This window comes from Geotrypetes seraphini, chromosome 4, assembly GCF_902459505.1.
Source record: "Geotrypetes seraphini chromosome 4, aGeoSer1.1, whole genome shotgun sequence".
NCBI lineage: Eukaryota > Metazoa > Chordata > Amphibia > Gymnophiona > Dermophiidae > Geotrypetes > Geotrypetes seraphini.
The window spans coordinates 38,986,915-39,013,954 of record NC_047087.1 but is presented as its reverse complement, the minus strand read 5'-3'; the positions used below and the strand labels follow the sequence as shown (position 1 = coordinate 39,013,954).

The following is a 27,040-nucleotide window of genomic DNA, read 5'->3' as shown; positions in this document are numbered from 1 at the left end:
ACTGTGTGCAAAGCAGTTAAAAGGCCTATTTAGGTTAACGACGGACATTTTTAATTTTGGTAGCCCTATAATTGAGGAATTTGATAATGCAGATCCATTTTGTCATTCTCTAGAAGGTAGATGTGTCCCTCCTTAGACTGAATTCTTTTGGTAGTAACTATGAAGACCTCTGTGTGTTTGCTTTGTTTATATTTATGTCATGATATTTATTGGCTTATTGTATTTTAATGTGCCATAGATTCCCCAGCAAGGATCATCTTCTTTTATAACCTCTTAAGGTGCCTGAATTATTCTGATCTGCCCCAGATTATATAATTCTAGGAACAGGCACCCAGTACTATGTACCACTGGCAATGACACACGTATATGCACTAGGAACTATTCTATAAGTAGTGCCTAAATGCTATAGCATATAACTGCAAGAGGATAATAAATGTAAGTGGAATATAGACAGGCCACAGGCATGTCACCACACATACACACAACTTACAGAATAGTATCAGTTGCACGTTTGACTGACACACCTAGCTGTACCCACTTATGCCAGCCATTGATCCAGCATAAGTAATTGCACTTAACTTTTGCTATGCCAAAGAGTGTGTGTGTATAACAACTTAGGCACACTTAAGTACCGATATAGAATTGGCACTTAATTTGGAGGCACCCAGTTACATAATTGCCCCCATAGTATTTTGCAGCAGGGAGGTGACCCTTCAGGACTGAGATCACTAACCCTGCTGATTAGCTTTCAAAATGAGGCTTAGACTTAAATGTTTTCCTGACTCTTCAAGACAGTGTCATATTACATTCTGTGGAAAGCCAGTGCTTTGGGCTATGACTAGACCTACAGAACCAGCCCATGGAGAACAGACAAAGACTAACTCCTCTAGTTTTCACTTAGGAGCACAGACAACCAGACATGTCCCAGGTCTGGACTGCATCCTATGGACAGATTGTTACCACCGTACTGGTTAGTTAAATAGCATTATTTGTACAATATGTTTTCATATCACGTATTTGTGGTATGTACTGTAAGTGGCATTTTTCAAGTTCACTGTTCCTCTTTTTATAATTTAAAAAAACCTTACTAGTTTATTAACCTTTGTCTGCTCAGTGACACACAGAAAAAAAAAAATCACTATGATCCCGATATTTTGGGGAAATAGAACTACCACAAAACTTGCCTCTGGTTAAGTAACCTACAAGCTTTCATGAACCCACTTGACAGTTGGGAAGTATTGTAACTAGTATGGGGCCTGTGTACAGATGCAGAAAGGTCTGAACAGCATTTGGCATGAACTTCCAAGGACCGAGGCATTCATCTTGATTGATGATAGGGACAGCAATAAGGCATTATAAAAAAAAAAAAAAAACAACTTTAAAATAGCCATGTCAGCCTGGTATAACAAAGCTGACAGAGGCAGGTAGCACCTTCTAGGTTAAAAATTTATTGAGGCATGAACATTTGAAGATTTTGGGAGTGTGTGGAGCAGTGATTAAAGCTACAGCCTCAGAACCCTGGGGTTGTGGGTTCAAACCCACACTGCTCCTTGTGACCCTGGTCAAGTCACTTAATCCCCTCATTGCCCCAGGTACATTAGATAGATTGTGAGCTTCCTGGGGCAGACAGGGAAAAATGCTTGAGTACCTGAATAAATTCATGTAAACCGTTCCGAGCTTCCTTGGGAAAACGGTATAGAAAATTGAAAAAAATAAATAGTTGTAAACTGGTTAATCTACAAGGTGCCACCTGCCTCCGAAGTTCATTAAGGCATTATACAACACCGAAATAACTGACCAACTAATTTATTCAAATATATAGAGCTTTACTGACATTGACAATTTACCCAACAATAGCATTGCAAGCTGTACATTTTATCCTTAGAAAGCACACTTCTCTCAAGTATACTTTTTGTGGATATTGTGAAAACCAGACTGAGTAGGAAATACTTCAGTAGTCTGAGAAACATGATTATATCAACTCTGACTAAATCCAAACAAATTATTGATCAGCCTTTTCCATCTGCATGATGATACAAAGAGCTACACGTTAATTGGAATGATATACTGTACATCCAGTTCACCACACAAATTCATCACACTTCGGAAAGACCCTCAACCACACACTTCCTCTAAAATTCACATACACAAACAAAATAAGAATTTAGTTCAGTCATCAAATCATATGCAAGCTTGCAAATTAAAAATGGAGGAACAAAAACAGCTATGAACAGAACTAGTGCATTTGCTATATGCCGTCCTGTGCTATGAGGCCTACGCTGATTTTCTGTGCACAAATGTGTTCAGCAAATAGGATCCTATGCTTGACCAGACTGGAATGCCTTGCCTATGGAAAAGACAAGAGTATTAACTTTGAGCTGTTGAATTACAGGTTATCTTAAAACAAATAATCTCAACTTGAATGCCTTGGTATGAAATATTGACTGCATGCTTTCTGAGTATTTCGAGCTGATGCCGATTTGAGCGTGGTCCTTTTTACCTTTTTTTTTTCCCCTGATACAGTAGTTAACAAAATGCTGGCCACCAGCAGAGTTGATCCAGTTTCTGCAAGGAAGATAAGTGTTTTATGCTTTATGTTTTAGGCTGTTGTTTCATTCATGATATGAGGAGGTGTTTTTTTTTTTAAGCTTATGAAGTAATTACCGGTACCCTTTCTAACCAAAGAGCTGAAAGTTTGCTCCCGACAGGGTTCTGGGATTCTTCTTACCTTCTTCCTCTTATTTCAGAGCTTGAGAGCATTGTATTATATTGGGAGGGGTGTTGAGATGCATTGGGTACTTAGGAGGGGAAAGCACAGCTCTGATCTTCAGAGCCTGTATCCCACAGTTATTCAGTGCCTGCACCTAATATAGCAGTCTTAATTATGCTCACTTAGCTTTCTGCATTTTTTTTTTCCTATGGATTGTGAAGTAGTTTTGGTTTGATTGTTCATAGCTTCTTTAGTGAGTTGGAAATTGGGTTCTTTTATACATTTCACTGTCCATGACACCTTGAACTGTTATCCACAGAACCTTCAGTTAACTGTTTGTCCCTTATGTGATTTGTTAAGTCCTTCTAACTTTTGTACTGTTGTCCAGTGTTTGGATTACTGTAATATGTTTTTATAGGTCTTCCATTACATTCTCTTTATTCCTTACAATCTGCTCATAGAAGCACAGAAAATGATAGCAGATGAAAGTCATTCAACCTATCCAGTCTGCCCACATGCTTGTCCCATGCTTTGTCCATATATCCACTAGCCTCTCTGTAAAGTAGTATTTTCTTAGTTTACTCCCAAGTCTGCCCCCCTTCTAATGTCATCCTATGCCCTCTCATTCCATAGTTTCCTTTCAATTGAAGAGTCACGCTTCTTTGTGCATTTATACCACAGAGATATTTAAATGTCTCTAACATATCTCCTGGTCTCTCAAATTTCTTTTAAAGAATGCATATTGAGATCTTTAAGTCTTTCCCCACACACTTTTATGATGGAGACCACAGACCATTTTAGTTGCCAGCCTCTGGTGTGACTCCAACCTGTTTTATATTTTTGAAGGTGCAATCAGCAGAACTGTACACAGTACTCTAAATAGTAACTTTGTATAAGTCTCTGAGGCTCCATCACCTCCTTTTTTCTGCTAGTTATTCTAATCCCTATGCACTGAAGCATCCATCTGGCTTTGGCCATCACCTTTTTCTCCCTGTTTGGCCACCTTTAAGAATGGGGAAGATGACAAGGTCAGGCTGCAAGGGCTCCTTTCTCTGTTGTCTCTGGACCCAGGGAGTCAAGAGCCAAGGGCCCCCCGCCCCAATAATGGAGGGGTAATTAAAGAAGGGATTCATGCTGGACAGATCTACAACAGTTCCAGCAAATGGTAATGGAACCCACACAGGATGGGGCCATGCTAGATCTGGTTCTTACAAATGGGGAATATTCAAAGTTATAGCACAAGGGTGGGCAACCACAGTCCTCAAAAGCTATAATCCAGTTGTTTTCAAGATTTCCATAATGAACATATACGAGATCTATTTGCACACAATGGAAGCATTGTATGCAAATCGATCCTGTACATATTGTGGATAGCTTGAAAACCCAACTAGGTTGTGGCACTAAAGGACTGTGGTTACCTACCCTATTATAGCAGGTGAACATGGAATCTTGCTACCTTTTTGGGATCCTGCCAGTATTTGTGAACTGGATTGGCCACTTTTGGAAAGAGGATTCTAGGCTGGATAATCTGCAGTCTGAACTAGTATGACAGTTCTTATGTTCTTGCAACAACTTTTGACTTGCCCACTACTTGAGCATGGCTCCTGCACACCACCAGACATTACTAAAGCTACAACACAATTGCTGAATTGTGTTTAGTTGAAAGATTAAAATAAAAATACTAGCTCTGTACACTGCAGCTCAATAAAGGAAAAGGATTTTCTGCCTCAGAACAGCTCCCAATTGATAAGACTTGAAGATCTTCAGTCTGCCAGTTGGACAGACTCCAACTGTAACCTCCGTCCCCACAGATTCTCTCCAGATTCTCTCCATACTGGGGGCGGAAAATGCAGTCTGCGCCCTGAAACCCAGCTGGGCTTTTACAAAGAATGCATACAGCCTGCACTTAAAGACCTGACAAGGTCAGAGGGCAAGCCATCTCCAAGGTGAATGAAAACTGCAGGAGGGCTCTGTCTCTGAGGTAGGATGAACACATTCTCAGAAAAGTGTTTGGATTTCTGCAACTATCGAATTGTGGGAAGGGATTGAACACCTAGAGTATGGAATCCAGAAGGGACCATAAGAATATGCTCTTATATGGCAGTTATAGGCTATTACCGGAATTGATAACAAAAATGTGGAAAATTAACCTTTGATTTATAGCTTCATCAACTAAATGCCAAGGTGTTATCAGAAAGCACAGATCAGTGATTTCTTAGTGCAATACCAGCAAAACTAAACTAATAAAATAGTCAAAGATTTTATTTTTACAACTCTTTATTGATTTAAAAATATCCTTGAACAATTTAATAGGTTATATATTGAGTGATTTGCAGCGCTGACTCTGAAATAGTCAGTATTATTGAACATCATCACAATGTCCAACTAATGGTGTCAAAGGAAAAAATGAGATTAATTACTTAGCTAGAAGAAAGGGAGATAGCCATAGGGAGCTCTGGATCCCTGGACAGGAGCACTTGCTCTTGTTCTTCAGCAACACAAAACACATTTATGATAAAAAAAAAAAAAAAGGAGCAGAATTTCATGCTGTACGTTTATTAAGAGATTTGCTAGACCATCTTTCTTGGGATACAATTCAGAGCCACATAAATCTAAATCTTTAGTCTATGTATTCAAATTTATGCAAATGAAGCTTACTTTCCATCTGGTGAGATTAAATATCTTACTGAACATGATGGTTTTGGGAGAAGGGTTATTAGACTAATATGGTTTAATGGACAGTCAACATGGATATAGCCAAGGGGAGTCTTACTTCACCAATTCATTTCATTTCTTTAAATGTGCAAATAAACATGGATAAGAGTGAGCCAGCTGATGTAGTGTACCTAGATTTTCAGAAAGCTTTTAACAAAGTCCCTTTTGAGCGACTCCTGAGACAATGGTCTGTTGTTGACTCTCAATTGAGGAGGGTGAATAGTGGAGTGCCTCAGTGATCTGTATTGGGGCATTTTTACATATTTCTAAATTATATAGAAATGGGAGTAACAAGCAAGATGATCCAAATTTGCTGATAACAAAATTATTCAAAGTTGTTAAATCACATATGGTCTGTGAAAGATTGCAGGAGAACCTTATGAAACTGGAAGGCTGCGAATCTAGCAGATGAAATTTAATGTGGACAAGTGTAAAATTATACACATTGAGAAGAATAACCCAAATTATAGCTAGATGCTAGGGTCCATATTAGCAAGAAACCATACTAAGTGTTATTGTGAGCAATACGTTGAAATGTTTTGCTTTGTTTTATTGTCTACCGCCATACACTAGAAGTTATTAGGAAAGGAATAGAGAATAAAACAAAGACGATAATGCGTCTTTTATCACTACTGTGTGCAATTCTGGTCACCACTTCTCAAAAGAAATATGGCAGAAGTAGAGAAGGTACAAAGAAGGAAAACCAGAATGATTAAAGGGTTGGAACTCCTCTCATGAGGAAAGGTTAAAAGACATTAGAGCTCTTCAGCTTGTAGAAGAGACATCTGAAAGGGGATATAATAGAAGTCTACAAAATCCTGAGCTGTGTGGAAACAGGTAAGCGTAAATCAATTGTTTACTCTTTCAAAAAGTAACATCTAGAACACATTGCAACAGGCTATGGTAAATTTAACACAGCTGGGTTTTAAAAAAGAGCTCATACCAACTCCTGGAAGCAGCATCCATAAACTGTATGCCCGTGGAAGGCCGCTGCCCATTTTCCTCTTGTTGTTGTCGTCAACTACTTTCCAGCATTTCATAACTCTGTAATCTATATGTAATTACAGAAATTATAAACCACTAAGATAAAAAAGATGGCTGGTATATTAAGAAATTAATAAGCTTGGAAACTTGAACAAACATGGAAATCTTATCACTTTGTGAGATTCTGACAGGAACTACTAGCCTGGATTGGCCACTGTTGGAGACAGAAGGCTGGACATACTGCAATTCTTATGCTCTTATGACTCATACCAATTTCCAGATCGTTGAAGAGCACGGGTCCAAGCACCAAACCCTGCGGCACTCCACTTGTGACGCTTTTCCAGTCCAAATATTGTCCCATTTATTCCCACCCTCTGTTTCCTATCCACCAGCCAATTTTTAATCCACAGATTTCACCCTCGATTCCATGGCTCGTAATTTTTCAAAGTAGTCGTTCATGCGGAACCTTGTTGAAAGCCTTCTGAAAATCCAGATATACAATGTCAACCAGGTCACCCTTGTCTAGCCGCCTGTTTATTCCCTCGAAGAAGTGTAGCAAGTTCGTCAAGCAAAATCTTCCTCTGCTGAAACCATGCAGGCTGGTCCTCATCAGATCGTGACCATCAAGGTGCTCAATGATGCGGTCCTTTATCAGCACCTCTACCATCTTTCCCGGTAACAAGGTCAGACTCACCGGTCTGTAGACTCCCGATCACCCCTCGAACCTTTCTTGAAGATCGGTTTAACATTCGCCACCTTCCAGTCTTTCGGAACCCTTCACGATTTGATCAACAGATTGGCTATCAGTTCAGCTATAGGCCCTTTCAGTTCCTTGATTACCCTTGGATAAATGCCATCTGGTCCTGGGGATTTATCATTTTTAATCCTATCAATGTGCCGGCATACCTCTTCTAGACTGACAGTCAACCCTGTCAGTTTCCCGTCTTCGTTTCCCACGTATAGCCTGTCTGCTTCCGGCATGTTGTGTATATCCTCTTCGGTAAACACAGACACAAAAAATGTGTTCAATTTGTCGGCGATGGCTTTGCCCTCCTTTAAGACTCCCTTCATACCTCGGTCATCCAACGACCCCACCGCTTCCTTCGCAAGTCGTTTCCCCTTAATATATCGAAAGAACGACATGAAATTTTTCGCCTCCTTGGCTATTTTTTCCTCATAGTCTCTTTTGGTTCATTTCTGATCTATATATGGCAGACTAACAAAATGCACGTGCAAATAAATTTGATAATGAGCTCTGAACCATCAATAATTGGTGCCGAAAATCAATTACTGATATTAATTGTACTTATTAAAATCTACAGACACATCTAGATGCATGCTATTCTATAAGGTGAGGTGTCTAACTCCCATGGCACCTATCTCAAAAGGAGGCACAGCCATGTTCATCTTGGGGAGGGGGAGGGGGTCCATAAAGTTTCATGCAGAATTACAAAATAGTGCCTAACCTAGATGCCAGCATTTACACCAGATTTTAGCAGGCTTAAGTTTGGAATCCAAACATTAGGTACAGGCTCATGCTATTCTCTATAAAGTGCAAACCCTCTATAGCAGTGTTTCTCAACTCGGGTCCTGAAGTACCCTTGCCAGCCAGGTTTTCAAGATATCCACAATGAATATGAATGAAAGAAATATGCATTTAATGGAGGCAGTGTATGTAAATCAAGTTTATGCAACTTCAATGTGGATATCCCAAAAACCTGGCTGGCAAGGGGGTACTCCAGCACTCAGTTGAGAAACACTGATCTATAGAATAGTGCCTAGTGCTGAATTTTTTTGTCACCTAAGTTTTGGCACTGTTTATTGAATTCCCTCCTAACTAGCATGGCAGCACACAAACTTGCTTGGAACAATCTGAAGCTGTTGATGATGATGGATCATGCAATGTATAAGCAATTGCCATTATGCTGAAAAAGAGATTCTTAGCCTTTATTTACATCATCAGATTAAGATTTATATAAGAAGAATGGATTTTGGACAAGTGAAGGTTTTTTATGACTATAAGGGTTAAGACATTGGATTGTTTGTATATGGTGGGGTTTATTTATAATAGTTGAAACTTTGTAAAGTACTGTCCTGTTATACCTCAGTAACTTAGAAATGTCTTGCTTTGAACTGCTTCTCAATAAAGTGCACACATGATATTGTCAGACTGCTCAGCAAACAACCCTGTGGTTTCCAGATTATAAATGTTATAGTGCTTAACTTTGGATGTACATATCGCTCGAGGTGATGTTCCAATAGCAGATCTTGTGCATTTTTTAGATTTACTGTAAGTTACACAAATGTTATGGATTTGTTACTGCAATTATGCATGGTTTTTTTTTTTTAGTAAACTACAATGATGTGGCAGATTAGAAGTGCTTTAAATAAACAATCAAATAAAATAATTAAAACAAGTCTTGGCACTGTACAAGCACAGCAAGTTATGGATATACAACTTGGTACAGTTTTATTGCTTTACCCAGTAATGGCTGTTTAAAGCTCTATAAGGCTTTGCAGATGCAAAGAGTTCACAGATCCATTGATGAATTTTTGCACATCATTTATATTGATCAGACTAGTATAAGAATTATCCAAAGGCAACGTAGTACCTGAGCTTCCAAGACCACAGGTTCACACCCCTTTTGGTATGAAAAACTGTCTGGCCTCAAATGTACTCGTATATATGCTTCAGCCACAAGATAATCCTTGCACAGGTCTAACAAAAAGGAGCCACAGCGTGCAAAAATCCAATCTAGATTCTATAATTGTTTTCTCCAGTGGAGATTGAGAGTTATTTTCCACAAAAATATATTGCTGCCTTATTCCACACTGAACACCTGCAGCAGCCGTCTTGGATCTTATCAGCATTAAAATTGTACAGATAGAAGCTGCATATTTACTGGCGTCAAGATTGAGAAAAATATGCAGTGTCCGGTGTCCCTGTTCAATTGAACTTCGTCAAAATCATTGAGTTTCCAGACCTAAGCACAGAATTATCTCAAAGAGCAGGAATGGTAAGTGAGCTTATTTTGCTTTTTCTCTCAGTGATTAACCCGAGTGTGAGAGAGTAGCATTTTGAGATCATGACAGCAGAACACAAAACACACAATTCTAACCCCCCTCTTCTATAAAACTGTGATAGCAGCTACTCCTGATGCTCAAAGGAACTCTATGAGCATCGGGAGCAGCATGGGCCATTCAGCGCGGCTCTCTGAGCTAGAAACTGCTATTGCAGTTTCGTAGAAGAGGGGTAAGTGAAAATGAAGGCAACTAAATAATGTGACAAGGATGCTAGGATGCAAAGAGGGGTGTGACCATTACAAGAGAGGGAGCAGAGGAGATGTTGATTCCTCTGTACAGTGAAATAGTGTGTGGTGTAGTGGTTAGTGTTACAACCTCAGCACCCTGAGGTTGTAGGTTCAAACACCACACTGCTCCTTGTGACCCTGAGCAAGTCACTTAATCCTCCACTACCCCAGTACATTAGATACACAGTGAGCCCACCAGGAAAATGAGGGAAATGCTTGAAGTACCTACAAAAAAAGACAGTATACAAGTCCCAATCCCTTTCCCAAAGGCAGTGGTGGGACCCTCTTCTACTATTATGTTTAGTTTTGGAGGTCGTATCTTGCTAAAGACATAAAAGATTTTAAGTAGCTCAGTGAAAAGCAACAAAAATGGTATGGGGTTTGTGCCACAAGATGTATGAGTAAAGACTTGATGACCTGAAAATAATTATATACCCTAGAGCAGTGTATCGCTAACTGTGTGCTGCGGCACACTGGTGTGCCTCCTGAGATTTTAAGTGTGCTGCAGCATACAGGGCAGGAAGAGAGGCGCCGGCATCAGCTAACTTGCAACTTCCTCCCTTCTGCTGAAGATAGAGGAAAGCAGAAGGCAGGAAGTTGAAAGTTAGCCGACGCCGGTGCCTCTCTTTCTGCCCTGTATGCCACGGCACACTTAAAATCAGAGAAAAGGAAAGCAGGAGTCCCGGTAGCTAAGATAAACAAGATGGCTGGTATATTAAGAAATTAATAAGCTTGGAAACTTGAATAAACAAACATGGAAATCTTATCACTTTGTGAGATTCTGACAGGAACTTCTAATCTGGATTGGCCACTGTTGGAGACAGAAGGCTGGACATACTGCAGTTCTTATGCTCTTATGACTCATACCAATTTCCAGATCGTTGAAGAGCACGGGTCCAAGCACCGAACCCTGCGGCACTCCACTCGTGACGCTTTTCCAGTCCAAGTATTGTCCATTTATTCCCACCCTCTGTTTCCCTGGACCAGCAGTGGCAGCTCAGTGTGATTTTAACTTAGCCACAGAGCTGCCGCTAGCATTAGTTTAGATTCTGTTTCATCAGGAAGTCACGAGGCCTTTGCTAGACCGGCCCACTTCGATGATGCAAGGCGCGCTGGCCTAGCAAAGGCCCCGAGGATGTCTGATGAAATTGCGGCTAAACTAATGCTAGCGATAGCTCTGGGGCTAAGTTAAAAAGCATACAAGTGAGCTGCCGCTAGGCTAGAGAGGAGGGGGGAAGGAGGGAAGGGGGAAGGGGTACTGATAGACAGGGAGGGAGGAGGAAGCAGGGAAGGGAGAAGGGGTACTGATGGACGGGGGGAGAAGGGGTACTGTTGGGCAGGGAAGGAAGGGGAACTGCTGGACAGGGGGGGAGGAGGAACTCCTGGGCAAGGGGGGGAGGAAGGAAGGGAGAAGGGGAACTCCTGGACATGGGGGGAGGAGGGAAGGGAGAAGTGGTTCTGCTGGATGGGGGGAGGAAAGGGAAAGGGGGTACTGCTGGACGGGTGGGGGAGGAGGAAAGGGAGAAGGGGTACTACTGGACAGGGGGGATGAGGAAAGGGAGAAAGGGTACTACTGGACAGGGGGGATGAGGAAAGGGAGAAGGGGCACTACTGGACACGGGGGAGGAGAGAAGGGGTGCTGTTGGACAGGGGGAGGAGGAGGAAAGGGAAAAAGGGTACTGTTGGACTGTGGGGGAGGAGAAAAGTGAGAAGGGGTACTGTTGGACTGGGGGAGGAGGGATTGGTTACTGCTGGACAGGGGGAGAGATAAAAGGAAGGGAGAAGAGATGCTGCTGAACATGGCAGAAAGGGAGGGAAAGGAAAGGTGCTACACGCAGGAGGGGAGGGTGAGCTGGTTCATGGGGTGAAAGTATGTTGGGTTGGGGAATGGGAAGGAGGGATGCCACTCAAGGGAAAAGGCAAGGACAGAGAGAGACAACATGCAGGAGGCAGAAAGTGTTTGGCTCAAGGAGAGGGCAAGATGGATGGAGAGAACAGAAAGGAGGGAAGGAGAAATGTTACATTGGGGAAGAGGAAAGGGCAGAGAGTGAAAAGTTGGACTCATGGAGGAAGAGAAAGAGATGTTGTTTGGTTGAGAGAAGGAAGACCAAAGGAGAAGCATGCAGGAGGAAGAGAGAAAAAAATGTTGGACTGGTAGAAAGGAGGGAGAAATATTGGCCTGAGAGGGGGGCCAGAAAGGAGGAAGGGAGATGGACTGCAGGGGGCTGAAAGGAGAAAGGGAAAGAGAAATGTTACACTGAGGGGGAAGGATGGAAGGAGAAACATGTCAGACTATGAAAATAGGGAGGGAAGGAGAGAGAGATAGGAAGGAAAGGGAAGACATGAAAAAGTAGATTTTGAGAAGAAAGCAGAAAAATGGAATGTTAAGTTAATGCCAAAGATGCAAGGCAGAAAGTGAAGACAGAGAGAAAAACAGTCAATAGATAAGAAGGCACTGGAAACATAGTTAAAAAATAAAGTCACCAGACAACAAAGGTAGGGAAAATGATTTTATTTTCAATATAGTGATTGAAATGTGTCGGTATTGAGAATTTATATCTGCTGTGTATATGAAAAATGAATGGAAAAAATTGCACTACAATTAGTAAAGAGGGCGGATCTGTGGAAGAGCTTGGGTGGGTCTATGGTGGAGCTTGGGAGGTCTGTGGTTGGGGGTACTCAGTTGATATTTTTTAGACTTCCCTGCTGGCACACCCTACTGGCATTTCAGGGTCTGTCTGAGTGGCCTCTGCACATGCATGGATGTCAACGTGATGTCACGCATGCAAGTGATGTCATCATGGCAATGTCCGTGCACCTCTGGGTGCCTCGAGCTGTGGCCACTACCTTTAGTGTGTACTGGCTCAAGAAAGTTTGAGAGATACTGCCCTAGAGGAAAGAGGGGTGATATGATAACACAGACAATCAAATATTTGAAAGATATTAATATACATTACAAACCTTTTCCAGAGGAGGGATGGTGGCAGAACTAGAGGACATGAATTTAGGTTGCAGGGGGCTAACTCATGAACAGCATCAGGAAGTACTTTTCCACAGAGAGGGTGGAGATGAAAATGGTTATAGAATTTAAAAAAAAATCAAGGATAAAGAAAGGAATCTTGTATGGAAAGAATGACATCAAATAAACTTAGCACTGCTTGGATGGCAATTCCAGTAATTGAGAAACAAAGACAGTGATCTGTGGATTGTGCCCTGAAAACAGCAAGAATAAATCAAGATCAAGTATATATATGTATTATCACGTCATACCTTCTGCTATGAGTTATCTTGTTGGGCAGACTGGATGCTACTAATTGATAGTCAGCAATGTATCTACAGTGGCATGGGGGGGGGGTTAGGAAGGGTAAAGGAGGCTTGCCCACGGGAGTGATTGTACAGAGGCTTTGGGAGGGTGGTGATCAATGCTGGGGAATTAAGGTTTAAGTAGAAGGGTTGGCTCTGATTATAAGACTCAATGGTACTGCGGATGGAAGAAGTGGGAAGGTTGATGGAGGGATTGGATTAGCACTTGGGAGTTTATCTTTGCAAGTCCTATGGATATGGGCTGTTGAAGGTTCACATAGCAGGATCTGGGTTGGATAGAAGTGGCTTATGTACTGTATATTAGCTGTACATACAATAGTTCCCATGGTTATGTATCCTTCTGTGGTTATATGTGATTTACAAAGCAATCTATTTTCTTAGATATTTCTGCTTTGGCAATGGTGGTAACATAATTGTATTCCCACTAGGGGTCGAGAGGAGAGAATTAACTCCTCCATCTCCATATATTGTACAAGTTCTCAACACTGGTGGTGGTGACTATAGGGGCTTCATGACTGGAAATAAACTGAAAAGGAGATCATGAATATTCAGTTACATGAAAGAGTGAAATACAATGGAAGAAGCTGAAAAAAAAAGCGTCTTGGATAAAACTCTACATGTATATGGCCAGCTGGACAAAAACAACTAGACAAACTGGATGGACCAATCCATTAATTTATTCAATTTTCTTTACTGTTCTTCCAGGATAGCTCAGAAAGGTTTATATGAATTTATCCAGGTACTCAAGCATTTTTCCCTATGTGTCCCAGTGGGCTCACAATCTGTCTAATGTACCTGGAGCAATGGGGGATTAAGTCACAAGGAACAGTGTGGATTTGAACCCATAATCCCAGGGTGCTGAGGCTATAGCTTTAACCACTGCACCACACTCCATATCCAGATTGATTAATCCATTAAGAACATAAGCACTGTTATACTAGGACAGACCAAAATTCCATCAAGCCCAGTATCCTTTTTCAAAGTTGTAGGTTGATTTATGGTTATACTAATTAGTGTAACACTTCCCCCTTCTTTGGCCTTTCCCACCCTTCCACACCCTCTTACACCTATCCTTAAACCCTCCACTGGAGTTCCTTTCTCATCCTAATTCCTGTAAACCGTGCCGAGCTCTGCGTCTATGGAGATGGCACGGTATATAAACCTAAGGTTTAGTTTAGTTTAACATAAATAAGTCACGTCTCTTCATTGCTAGGGGAAACCATAGACTCCTTACCCAAGGTCCAGCAAGCTTTGCCTACTTACACGACAGAGACCCAGGCTATGAGAAATACTTTATTAGAAATATAAAAATATAATTCATAAGCCAGCAGTAAATAATAAACTAATTATTGTTCACAACATATCCGAATACATCTATGAAACTCAGTACATAATTATTACACAATAATTCCTATGTAAATGAGTGAATATACTAATTCTTACACACACTAAATAATTCCTTATAATAATAATTCCTGATTAGCAGCAACTAAAATATAGCATATCACCCCAGATACTTCACGTCCTTGTCCCAAAGACAATAGAATTCTCTCTCTAATCCAGCCGGAAAGACATATAATTCCTTATTCTCACTATCCGATTAAGTTGTAGCACAGAATCAGGTGAAAGGGAAGACGTCTTCTACTCAGCACTGAAGATAAGAATTCTCTTGGTACAGGAACAAGAGTCTATTGGTCACTGGAAAAGCTGTAAATTAGGTTGGCAGCAAAGGTTTCCTTTATGTGATGGAATCCAGATCTTTATAAAAAGTCCGGAATCTCTCTCTTGGGCAGAGAGTCACAAGAGGTAACTTTTCAGGTCTTAATAATTATAGAAGATGTGCAGAGAATCCAATGTTAAGATGTAAGCTCCCTCACATCCTAACACAGAATAATTAATAATTGGGCACCTTCTATCTGGTTCTAGTCAGATGACCAATCCAGAAACAATCCTAATTAGCAGTCTTTCACCAATTAGTAGCCACTCTGTATCTTCGTGTACCAGCCTTCAGAGAGGTGCCTCAGTAGATAACAGAGACACACATACCGATCATGGAAGCTAATTCCTCCTACAACTTTCTCAGGAGCTGAGCTGGGCAGATGTCCTTGACTGGAGAAACACAGAGTTCTTGTAAACAAGTCCAAAATGTATCTGGCAGGCAGCAAAGATGATTTCTTCTTTTCTTCTTGCAAAAGATGGTTCAGGCTGGAATGACATCAGAGAAGCCTAACCTTCAGGTGTGAATAAGGAAACACCCCTACAAAGTGACCAATCCATGTCCAAGAACCTGGCAAGATCCCAAAAGAGTAAAACAGATTTTATGCTGCTTATCCTAGAAATAAGCAGTGGATTATCTAAGGTCATCTTAATAATGGCTTATAGATGTTTAGGAAATTACCATTTATATTCAAATTTAAGTTGATCTGAGTATAAGACGAGGTACCCTTTTTCCCCAAAAAAAGGAGGAAAAAAAGGTTGACTCGAATATAAGATGGGGGGAGGGTGTTAATATTCATGTACCCTGCCCCCCCTCCCTCACCTGCCAGGCTCTCCACCCTGTCCCCCCTCCCTCCCTCCCTGCCAGGCTCTCCACCCAGCCCTCCTCCCTGCCCTGTACCCTTTCCCTCATCTCTTCCGATGTCCTGCAGGCCTCCACCAGGCCTGCCATATGACTTGGTGGGCTGAAACAGGGATCCCTCCCGTCTCCTGTCCTGGCTGACTCTGTTAATTTTTTTTACCTCCCTCTCGCTCTCCCCGTGTACCTTTTTGAATACCTGGTGGTCCAGCGGTATACCGGACAGGAATGAGCTTTCTGCGCTCCTGCCCCACATTGAGCCCCTCCCTGAATGGCCGCCTCGAGTTCTCGCAGCCCAGTGTACCAGGCATTAGCAAGCTTTCGTGCTCCTGCCCGGCACTGAGCCGCTCGCTGAATGGTTGCCCCAACTTATCTGTTTTTCAGTTCTATCAGTACTCTGAGAAGTACTGTATACCATCTAGTCCAGGTGATTTGCTGCTCTTTAGTTTGTCTAATTACCCCAATACTGTTGTTTCAGTTCCTCTGACTCATCATTGAACACAATTTCTAGCACATGAATCTCCCACACATCTTCCTCAGTGAAGACCAAAGCAAAGATTTAATTTAGCCTCTCCACAAAAACTGGAAGACTAATCCATGCATCTACCACCTTTTCTGTAAAAATGTATTTCCTTAGATTACTCCCGAGCCTCTCACCCATTAACTTCGTCCTAGGCCCTCTCATTCCAGTTTCCTTTCAAATGAAAGGCTCGCCTCATGCCTCCACTATGGCCTTGTTTTTCCTGAAGGCACCTTTTACCCTCAATCATCTAGCAGTCCAATTGATTTTTTTTTATCTTATTGCTTGTAATGTACTATAAATAATTTTTATTACATGGTTTTTGCCTCCAAATCAATCTCTTTTCAAAGTCTCTTTTTGTCTTCCTTGTCACTTCACATTTAACTAGCCATTCCTTATTCTGTTTCCTATTATCTTCAGTCAAATCCTTCTTCCATTTTCTAAGATATTTCTTTTGGCTCAAAAAGTGAAATAAAGAATGCTATTAAACCTTACTGGCTGTCATTTGGCCTTCCTTCTGCTTTTTTCAATGTAGCATAATATGATTAATTACTGGATTTAAAGTATAAATTTATTGCCCGAGGTAAGATATGATTAATTTTGGCTGAATTTAGCAATTATAACATCAATATGTGTAAAATATCTTGTCTGGGATTCCAGGATGGTATTTTTGACATTAATGACTGCATAATTCTAATCTTTACAATCCCCTTAAAATCAGTATAGCTAAGTCTCTTCATCTCTATACCCTAATATTCCTTGGAATGAAAGAAAATACATACTACAAAAACCAAAGTAAAAAGGGAGGGAATTGCAGATGACCAGCAGAGAAGGTAAAACACTAAGGGACTCATAATCGAAAGAGAAGAGTCCAAAAACCGGCTTAAGTCGGCACTTGGACGATCATTAGTCAAAAACGTCCAAGTGCCGATAATAAAACCGGGTTTTGGACGTATTTATAAACGACCTAGGCCTCCACAGTGCCGCTGAACGACCATAGCTAAACGGGGCATGTCAGGAGGAGTGTCGAGGGTGGGATTTGGGCAGGCTTACGCTTACTTGTACTGCATGTATAACCGAAGTTATACAGCACAGGATCAACATAACTTGGACGTTGTGACTTAGACCATTTAAAACATGGTCTAAGTCACTGTTCTTCAACCGCCGGTCCGCAGGAAATTTCTGCAGATACGCTCAGGGACGGCAAGATTAAGGTGACCATAGGTCCCGTTTTAAGTCCTCCTGTCCCGTTGTCCCCACAAACAGCTTCGGGACAGAGTCCCAAAGCTGTGCTCGGGGACAACGGGACAGGCGATCATTTCCTGTCGCTACCTATCGTGCAAAAAAACAAAAAAGCCTCCCTCCTTCCTTTCCCCGGGTCGGTTGCTATCTTACCGCCCTGCTGCTAAAGCCAACAGGAAGTCTTCTTTCCGACGTCAATTCTGACGTCTTAGAAGACGTTCTGGGCCAGCCAATCGCTGCCTGACTGGCCCAGAACGTCCTCTCCGACGTCAGAATTGACGTCGGAAAGAAGACTTCGTGTCGGCTTTAGCAGTAGCAGCAGCAGGACGGTAAGATAGCAGCCGACCCGGGGAAAGGAAGGAGGGAGGCTTTTTTTTTTTTGCGTGGTAGGGAGGGAAGGAGGTAGGCAGGCAAGCAGGCTGGCTTCGGGAGTGGGGGTGGGACAAAGTATGGAAGGCAGTGAGAGGGACATGGGAAGGAGGCACTGGGGGCACTAAAGACATGGGAAGGAGGCACTGGGGGTACTAAAGACATGGGAAGGGGCACTAAGGACATGGGAAGGAGGCACTGGGGGCACTAAAGACATGGGAAGGAGGCTCTGGGGGCACTAAAAAAAGGAAGGGGCACTAAGGACATGGGGAGGAGGCACTGGAGGCACTAAAGACATGGGAAGGAGGCTCTGGGGGCACTAAAAAAAGGAAGGGGCACTAAGGACATGGGGAGGAGGCACTGGAGGCACTAAAGACATGGGAAGGAGGCACTGGGGGCACTAAAGAAAGGAAGGGGCACTAAGGACATGAGAAGGAGGCACTGGAGGCACTAAAGACAGGAAGGGGCACTAAGGACATGGGAAAGAGGCACTGGGAGCACTAAAGACATGGGAAGGAGGCACTGGGGGCACTAAAGACAGGAAGGGGCACTAAGGACATGGGAAAGAGGCACTGGGAGCACTAAAGACATGGGAAGGAGGCACTGGGGGTACTAAAGACATGGGAAGGGGCACTAAGGAAATGGGAAGGAGGCACCGGGGGCACTAAAGACATGGGAAGGATGCACCGGGGGCACCAAACACTTCCCAAGTCTTTAGTGCCCCCGGTGCCTCCTTCCCATGGAGGCACCGGGGGCACTAAAGACATAGGAAGGAAAGAGGGAGGGAATAGAAAGGGACAATTTTTGGGCCTGAGTGCAGAAAGAAATAAATAAAAGAAAGGATACACAGACAGAAGGAAACACAACCAGAGACTCATGAAATTACCAGACAGCAAAGGTAGGAAAAATGATTTTATTTTCAATTTAGCAATGTCAGTTTTGAGAATTTATATCTGCTGTCTATATTTTGCACTATATTTGTCTATTTTTCTATAGTTACTGAGGTGACCGAGTTTGCAGAGATGGGGAAGAAACGGGGTTTTTAAATTTTAGTCCTAGTAGTTTGCCAGTCTACAAAATAATTATTTTATTTCTGCCGGTCCACGGGTATAAAAAGGTTGAAAAACACTGGTCTAAGTCACAAAAACCCACCTAAAGTGACCAGATAAGCACTGCAAACACATAATACAGACCACCCCACACACTACCCCAGTGATCACCGACCACCCCACCTCCCCCTCCCCCACCCCATATAAATATTAATCACAACTTGAAAATTGTGCCTCCAGAACATCATCACCTGGCAGCCTGGCATAAGAAAGCCTAGTCGTGCTGCACAGAGGCATCTTAAGCCGTCTTGGGGGTGGGTTAGGGACCCCTGGAGAGGAGGACCCATGCCCATAAGCTCCTGTAATCACTGCATTGATAATTAAACATGTGCACTCCCCTATACACCCCCAAAACCCTTTTTAATGGTATTTAAGTGGCTCCTGCAGCCCTAAGGGCTATTGAGGTGGTAGATAAGTGGGTCTAGAGCAGTGGTCTCAAACTCAAACCCTTTGCAGGGCCACATTTTGGATTTGTAGGTACTTGGAGGGCCTCAGAAAAAAATAGTTAATGTTTTATTAAAGAAATGACAATTTTGCACGAGGTAAAACTCTTTATAGTTTATAAATCTTTCCTTTTGGCTAAGTCTTAATAATAATGTCATTTATAGCTAAAGAGACATATGATCAAGAAACTGTTTTATTTTACTTTAGTGATTATGATAAACATTCCGAGGGTCTCAAAATAGTACCTGGCGAGCCGCATGTGGCCCCCGGGCCGCGAGTTTAAGACCACTGGTCTAGAGGATTCTGGATGTGGTAGGGGGGGGGGGCTCACCGTGACTACTAAAAGGATGTTGAAGATGACCCATAAGGGAGCTGTAGTGAGATGAAGACATGGCACTCTTTTTGTGAAGTTCACAGCAGTGCCATGTAAGGTACCCCATTATTTAGGTGCCATATCTGGGTGTTCAGTCCATCACTTTGCAGATCCCTCCCATGTGCAACAGTGCTTGTTCTAGGTGTTTTTGACTTGGACAAAAAGTTGGACGAAAACGTGGTATAAAGATGATTTAGCAACTTGGATGATCAAATTGGCAGGACGTATATTTAGATAAGAACATAACATAAGCAATGCCTCTGCTGGGTCAGACCTGAGGTCCATCATGCCCAGCAGTCCGCTCACGCGGCGGCCCAACAGGTCCAGGACCTGTGCAGTAATCCTCTATCTATACCCCTCTATCCCCTTTTCCAGCAGGAAATTGTCCAATCCTTTCTTAAACCCCTGTACTGTACTCTGCCCTATTACTCCCTCTGGAAGCGCATTCCAGGTGTCTACCACCCGTTGGGTAAAGAAGAACTTCCTAGCATTCGTTTTAAATCTGTCCCCTTTCAACTTTTCCAAGTGTCCTCTTGTTCTTTTATTTTTCGAAAGTTTGAAGAATCTGTCCTTCTCTACTCTCTCTATGCCCTTCATGATCTTATAAGTCTCTATCATATCCCCTCTAAGTCTCCTCTTCTCCAGGGAAAAGAGACCCAGTTTCTCCAATCTCTCAGCGTATGAGAGGTTTTCCATCCCTTTTATCAAGCGTGTCGCTCTCCTCTGAACCCTCTCGAGTAACGCCATATCCTTCCTAAGGTACGGAGACCAATATTGGACGCAGTATTCCAGATGCGGGCGCACCATCGCCCGATACAATGGCAGGATAACTTCTTTTGTCCTTGTTGTAATACCCTTCTTGATTATGCCTAGCATTCTATTTGCTTTCTTAGCGGCTGTTGCGCACTGTGCCGTCGGCTTCATTGTCATGTCCACCATTACCCCCAAGTCCCTTTCTTGGTTGCTCTCATTCAATAATATCCCTCCCATCGTATAGTTGTACCTCGGGTTTCTGTTTCCAACATGCAATACTTTACATTTCTCAACGTTGAACTTCATCTGCCATCTCGCCGCCCATTCCCCCAATTTGTTCAAGTCCCTTTGCAATTCTTCGCATTCCTCTTTAGTCCCAGCTCCACTAAATAGTTTTGTATCGTCCGCAAATTTTATTATCTCACACTTCTGGCCTGTTTCTAGATCATTTATGAATATATTAAATAGCAGCGGCCCGAGCACTGAGCCCTGCGGAACACCACTCGTGACCCCCATCCAGTCCGAGTAGTGGCCCTTCACCCCTACCCTCTGTTTCCTACCCGCCAACCAGTTTCTGATCCATCTATGTACGTCTCCGTCCACTCCATGGTTCTTCAGTTTCCGGAGTAGACGTTCGTGAGGCACCTTGTCAAAGGCTTTTTGGAAATCAAGGTATATGATGTCTATGGGGTCTCCTCTGTCCATCCGTTTGTTAATTCCTTCGAAGAAGTGCAATAAGTTCGTTAGGCACGATCTCCCCCTGCAGAAACCATGTTGGGTTGTTTTCAAAAGTTCGTTTCTTTCCAGATGTTCATCGATGTGTTCTTTAATCAGTGCTTCCGTCAGTTTCCCCGGAACCGAGGTCAAACTCACTGGTCTGTAGTTTCCCGGGTCACCTCTTGATCCCTTTTTAAAGATGGGCGTGACATTGGCTATCTTCCAATCCATTTTTTACTTTGGACGACTTGCAACTTAGATGTAAACGGATTTAGACATTCCTTTCGATTATGCCCCTCCACGGTTTCAAAGAAGGTGTAGTATATAAAAAGTGATTTAATAATTTAATCAATGCATATTGTATCTGAATATAACTTACCTTGAGCTACAACTGAAAAAGACATGAGCCAAATCCAAATAAATAAAAGCACAAGACAACATGGGCATGTTCTGGCACAATCCTTTATCTGGGATGTTATAACTGAAACCAATCCAAATGAAAACCCTATGGGCTAGATTCACTAAGCAAACCGATCATGTACTGATCGGTTTGTGAGCCCTTTCTGACCCGATTCACTAACCTATGTCCAGATCATCCTGTGATCCGTGCATGCAAATGAGGGGAATCAGCATGCAAAGCAGGAAGGGCGCGATTCACTATACTGGCTGGCCAAAAACAAGCGACTGGCGAGGACCAGTCGCTTGTGCTAAAACCCTGCTCTCTGTCCCGATTCTCCTGCCTGCCACCCTGCTCTCTGCTCCAATTCTCCTGCTCTGTGATCCGAGAAAAAAACATGCTCTGTAGCAAAGTGGGATTGATCCCGGTACTGCCTGCCGCCCCTAATCTCTCCTGCCCTTCCCCACACTGAGAGCCCGTGGGTTTAAAGCGGGTTAAAGCCAGGGGCTCACTGGGCTAAAGTAAAGTAAAAGTTGTTTTTTTAAAGTCACGGCTAGATGCAAGCGCAGACCATCTACAGATGGTCTGTGCATGTGTCGGGATCACACACTAGCGATCGGTGCGGTCAGAGGGGGCATTCCTCCAATCGTACTCATTTAAATGTTTCTATTTTGGGAATTTGTCGGGCCTGCCCGGATCGGCCTAGGATCGTGAACAAAATGCAGGTTAGTAAATCTAACCCTCTGTGCCTCCATTGTGTGTTTTCAGTGCACTTTGCTAATTATCATTAGATGTCTGGATTTACCCAAACATGTCCTCTTTTTAGAGGACTGTCCAAGTGTCCAGACAGATTTTTAAAAATCCAGCAGTTTATCTGGGTTTTGGAAGGCCTAGGCTCTGCCAAAGCTTTGAGCCACATTTAGAGGACCTACGAGCATGCGTGGATGCAATGTGATGAGATCCCATGAATGTGTGTGGCATCATCGTACCGCATCCACACATGCTTGAATTGAAGGCCCTCCAGAAACAGCCCCAAGCTCAAGAAAGGAGAAGAAAAAGGTTGGGGGGGGGGGGGGGGCGGGAGCCACATGTCCTCTTTTTTTGCTACTACAAATACCCTGCGCTATTAAATGGTTTTATTGTTTTGACATTGTTATGTAGTCATACCTCATATTATTTGAACATTTTTACTGCTGCAGTTGTCAATTACTTATGTTAGACTTTTTTTTTTTTTTTTTGCTGGTAGAACTGCCTTGAATCTTCAAAAAGCTGTAGAAAACATCCAAATAAACTGTAGAAAACATTCATTTGCTTACTTTGGACCACGATCAGAATATGATCACCACAAAACAACTAACTTAACAAATAAAAACAAAAAAAACGTTTCCCCCGATAAAACGGTAGAGCACGGTTAACTAGTGTCCCTAAGAACTCAGTACGTCACGCTCTGCTCTGGAACCCACATAGACAAACGTTAATGGAACCGATTTTTTAAAAAAAACAACAATAATAGATTCCGAGGTAACCGAAAGACAACACCACGAAAGGGGAAATACGCGTTTTTGTGTCCCTTGGATTACTTTGAGTGTGGTATACATTCCACGCCGAATTTTTGCAACATCTCTGGAGAAGGAAGAAAGTCTCCTAAATCCTCATGCAGTCCCTATTTAGGGACGAGGGCAGGGAACTTGAATTTACGCAAGCCAAAGAGCACGCGCATGCCGGAAATTACTCTAGATACCGTGAAACTTCTTTTCGGAACATAGTAAAAACCTGTAGTTAACAATAAACATGGGCTTAAGTATCAATAATTAGACACTAGGCGCCCGGTGTTAATCGGTGACGAACCATTGCTATATAAGGGACTGAACAATTGCGTTAAAATTTTTATGGCGTTATTTACTATTATATTTTAGAGCTACTGGTTTTGTTGTAAATTTTAAAACACCATTTCGCTACAAATCTTTAACCAGTAGACCTCGGTACTCCACACCAGTGTAGTTTGCCTGCTTGGAGGGATGGGGGGGGGGGAGGTAAGAAAATGATTGACATTGCAGGAGGGGACCAGTTGAGCAGCACCGGCGGGTGGGTGGACTGACGGACACCGATTCCGCCACCCAAGACCCGAATGCGTAAGTAACTGTTCTATGCAAGGCAGCAGGGGAGGCCAGCAGTACCACGCAGGAAATTGTTTAATACACATCCCTGTCCCTAACCCAGGTTGAAATAGTCTGCAGCTCTAGACGGGCTATATATATTTTAACAAAAAAAGAAAACTTAACAACCCCCAGAGCTTGGAGCGCTGAAGCACTCACCCGGTCACCGCAGCCATACTGCTCTCCAGATTTCGTCCGTCACGTGAACTGTCAGCTGCTGAGTTGCAAGCGAGAGCCAAGGTAGTATAGGCGAGGGGGGCGCGGCTATGCGCTCCAAACCTCCCTTTGAACGTCATTGTGTTTCCGCCTTGTGAAGAGGCGGGACTACGTCCTCGCTCTCCGCCCCTGCGATTAGACGCGGGAGGGCAGGGCGTCTGGGTCAGAGAGCACATGGAGTGATTTGGGGGAGGGGGCGTCTTGCGTGAGGGACAATGAGCGGAGGCGTGGCGAGAGAGGGGGGGGGAGGTGCCGGTCCATATTCAGCCCGCGCTAAGGTTGCCGCGAGCAATTTGATAGGCTAGGAGCCTTTCCTGCCAGGTAAATCGCTAATATCGCCGGATAAGGAAATTCTCTGCGGTTGTCACGGGAAAGGGTCCAGTCCCGAAGTCGTTCGCATCGTCAGAGGGTCTCCGTCTTCCGTCCGACGATGATCTCGAGCTTCTGAAGTGGGTTTAGCCCAGTATCAATTTTACTATTAAAAAGCTAAATGATTTTTGTAGTCTGAAAGGCTACCTATTGAGCTTTAGCTATTTATGAGTATCTCACGAAGTGTCAAAAATAGCCTGCAACAGCTGGATCTCGTTTGAGCACCTTTTCAGTGGAATGAACTTTTCTAAAGACAGTCTGGAAACTTGGCAGAAATAGGGATCTGGTTTCTGAACGTTTTTCGTAGTTGTGAACAAAAGTCGGGCCCTTTAATTATTTTTTAACTAGGGATCTGGCTATTCTTTACAAACGGGTTATATAAATTAAATAAATATATATTCACATATAATCCTTTCGGTTGGAAATAAGATACAGAGCCCTTGTGAATATTAACTGCTTTAAGACCATTTAGAGCAGTGTTCTTCAACCTTTTGACAGCAGAAATAAAATAATTATTTTGTGGACGGGCAGTTGAAGAACACTGGGCTAAGTCATGGGCCAGACCCCGCCCATCTCCACCCCAGACCCTGTCCCCATAATAGTACTAATTGTAACACCATTTTTTCCATTCATTTTTCATATAGAGTATACACACAATATAATCCTATTAACAACACATAATGGTTAACCACAAAATTAAACTATACAAAGCACATTGTATGCTTCTCAAATTCATTCTTACCAGAACACAGATAACCCCATGCAACTATGGGACCAAAATCTAAAAGTACTAATATATACAAACAAACCCTAAGGTGCAAGACTCTGTATGCAGTACAACCCCAGAGGAGAAGAAACAAATGCATTTCTTCCTGAACAGACAGCAGATATAAATCAATCACTAAATTAAAAAATAAAATCATTGCCCCCTACCATTGTTGTCTCCCTCCCTCCATGCTGTGCCTTGCCTTCTGGCCTGCCCCCACCCCGGTGTTATCTTTGAGCCGGCTCCCTCTTCCTCAGTGCTGCAGTGCACAAAGTTGTGGGCAGCGGCTCCTCACGCGTCCCACGGCCACGCCTCATCTGGAAGCCTTCCCTCTGATGTTGCAATGTCAGAGAGAAGGCTTCCGGTTCAGGCACAGGCGCATAGGAGCCTCTGCCCACAGCTTTGTGCACTGCAGCACTGAGGAAGAGAGAGCTGACCCGAAGACAATGCCGAATCGATCGCACCATGGACCGGCGGCTGAAGAGCACTGAATGGGGCCCGATGCACGTGCTGGCCCTGCGGACTGGCAGGAAATTTCTGCGGACCGGCACTAGTCCACGGACCAGCGGTTGAAGAACACTGATCTAGAAGGCTGAATTGAAGGTTGTCTGGTGCTTGTAATGGGCAATTGTCAAACTGCGTATCTACAAAGATTGCACATAATTTATTTTCTTGAAGACTGCATCAATTTATATTGTGAAAGAAGGTGCATATCTCCACTTTGAAAATTAAGGAAAAAGCATCTGCATATATCTGCACATCCTTTGTGTGAGCCCCTCTTCTGAGCAAAATAATGCACATAGCTTTGGAAATAAATTTTTAAAAATCCAAAAACTACCTATCTCCCACCCCCGTGTCCCATAAGTACCTTGCCTCTAGTCAGGGAAAATTATTCAAGTGATAGTGTCAGGTATCAACCCTACTATTATGTCATAAAGACAGATTAATCCTGTCCTGGTTTTACCATAGTATACTTGGACTTTTAGTTCTAATTGAGTTTCCCAAAAAAATCAAACCAACAAATCCATCCATACCATAAGGTAAAACCAATTTGTTCCTTTTGATTTGAAGTTAGGTGGCAACCTGAATGGCACTATACATGTAGTTTTGTCCACATCTAAGGTGGGTGGTGGTCAAAAGTACATTTCTGTGGGTAAATTGTGGTTTAATCCACTAAAATGGCTTTGAAAATTGCCCTCGCAAAATCTCTACCATGTTGAATAACTTTGTGTCCTTTTCTTTTGTTACACAATAACACCCTAATTCTTAAACTTGCATGCCCAATTTTATGCTTCAAGCTCAAAGTTGTACTTCCACCTTATAGATGTAAGCCTGTTGGTTAAGTGGGATGCTAGGTAGTTGCCTGGACCCTTTCCAGATGATGGCAGAAGGGGTACGCAAAGAATTTATTTGTTGGACTGGGTGATCAACACAGACCTCAACCACAAGCCCTTAAAAATCAGCTTCCTACAGCTTTGACAGCTGTGGTTTCAGGTTACAATTTCAGTCCAACAGAGCTTAAAGCACTGCCCCTCCCTCCTGCAAAGGCCATGGATCTGATTTAACAGACATATCTACCCCTGCAAAACTGGTTACCTCAGTTTTGAGCCCAGAACACCAGGCTCTGTGGCAGTGATGCTACCTTCTTTTAGCCTACGTCTTGGTTGTGTTCTCACCCAGTCCCCGTTTGTAATATAACTACAGAGTTAATAAATACAGGGAAGCAGATCCTTATAAATTTGGCAGCTGCAGGTTGGGATTTCAGTGTAACACTGAAAACACCTCAATGCCTCATCCCTGAAGACCCCATGATGTACTTTTCATGGACCTCAATGCCCCCTCTCCCCCAAACATGCTTCCCCCCCCCCATTGTGACAGCCGTGGTTTTCTGAGGTTAATTTAAATCTGGCAGACCTCAGTACACTGCACTGCCCCCCTGCATGCCCCATGGATCTGCTGTAACAGACCATCACTGAATTATCTCCTGCAG

The 27,040-nt window shown here is 43.0% G+C and overlaps 1 protein-coding gene across 1 annotated transcript in view; it reads right to left on the bottom strand.

The window, feature by feature from the left end:
• The window catches only part of PEPD (peptidase D), a 485,574-nt gene extending 461,546 nt beyond the window's left edge, over positions 1-24,028 (bottom strand). Inside the window, exon 1 of the mRNA XM_033941263.1 lies at positions 23,859-24,028. Coding sequence (XP_033797154.1) covers positions 23,859-23,995 — 137 coding nt within the window. The 5' untranslated portion in view covers positions 23,996-24,028. The remainder of the gene's footprint in view (positions 1-23,858) is intronic.
• Between the last annotated feature and the right edge of the window lie 3,012 nt (positions 24,029-27,040).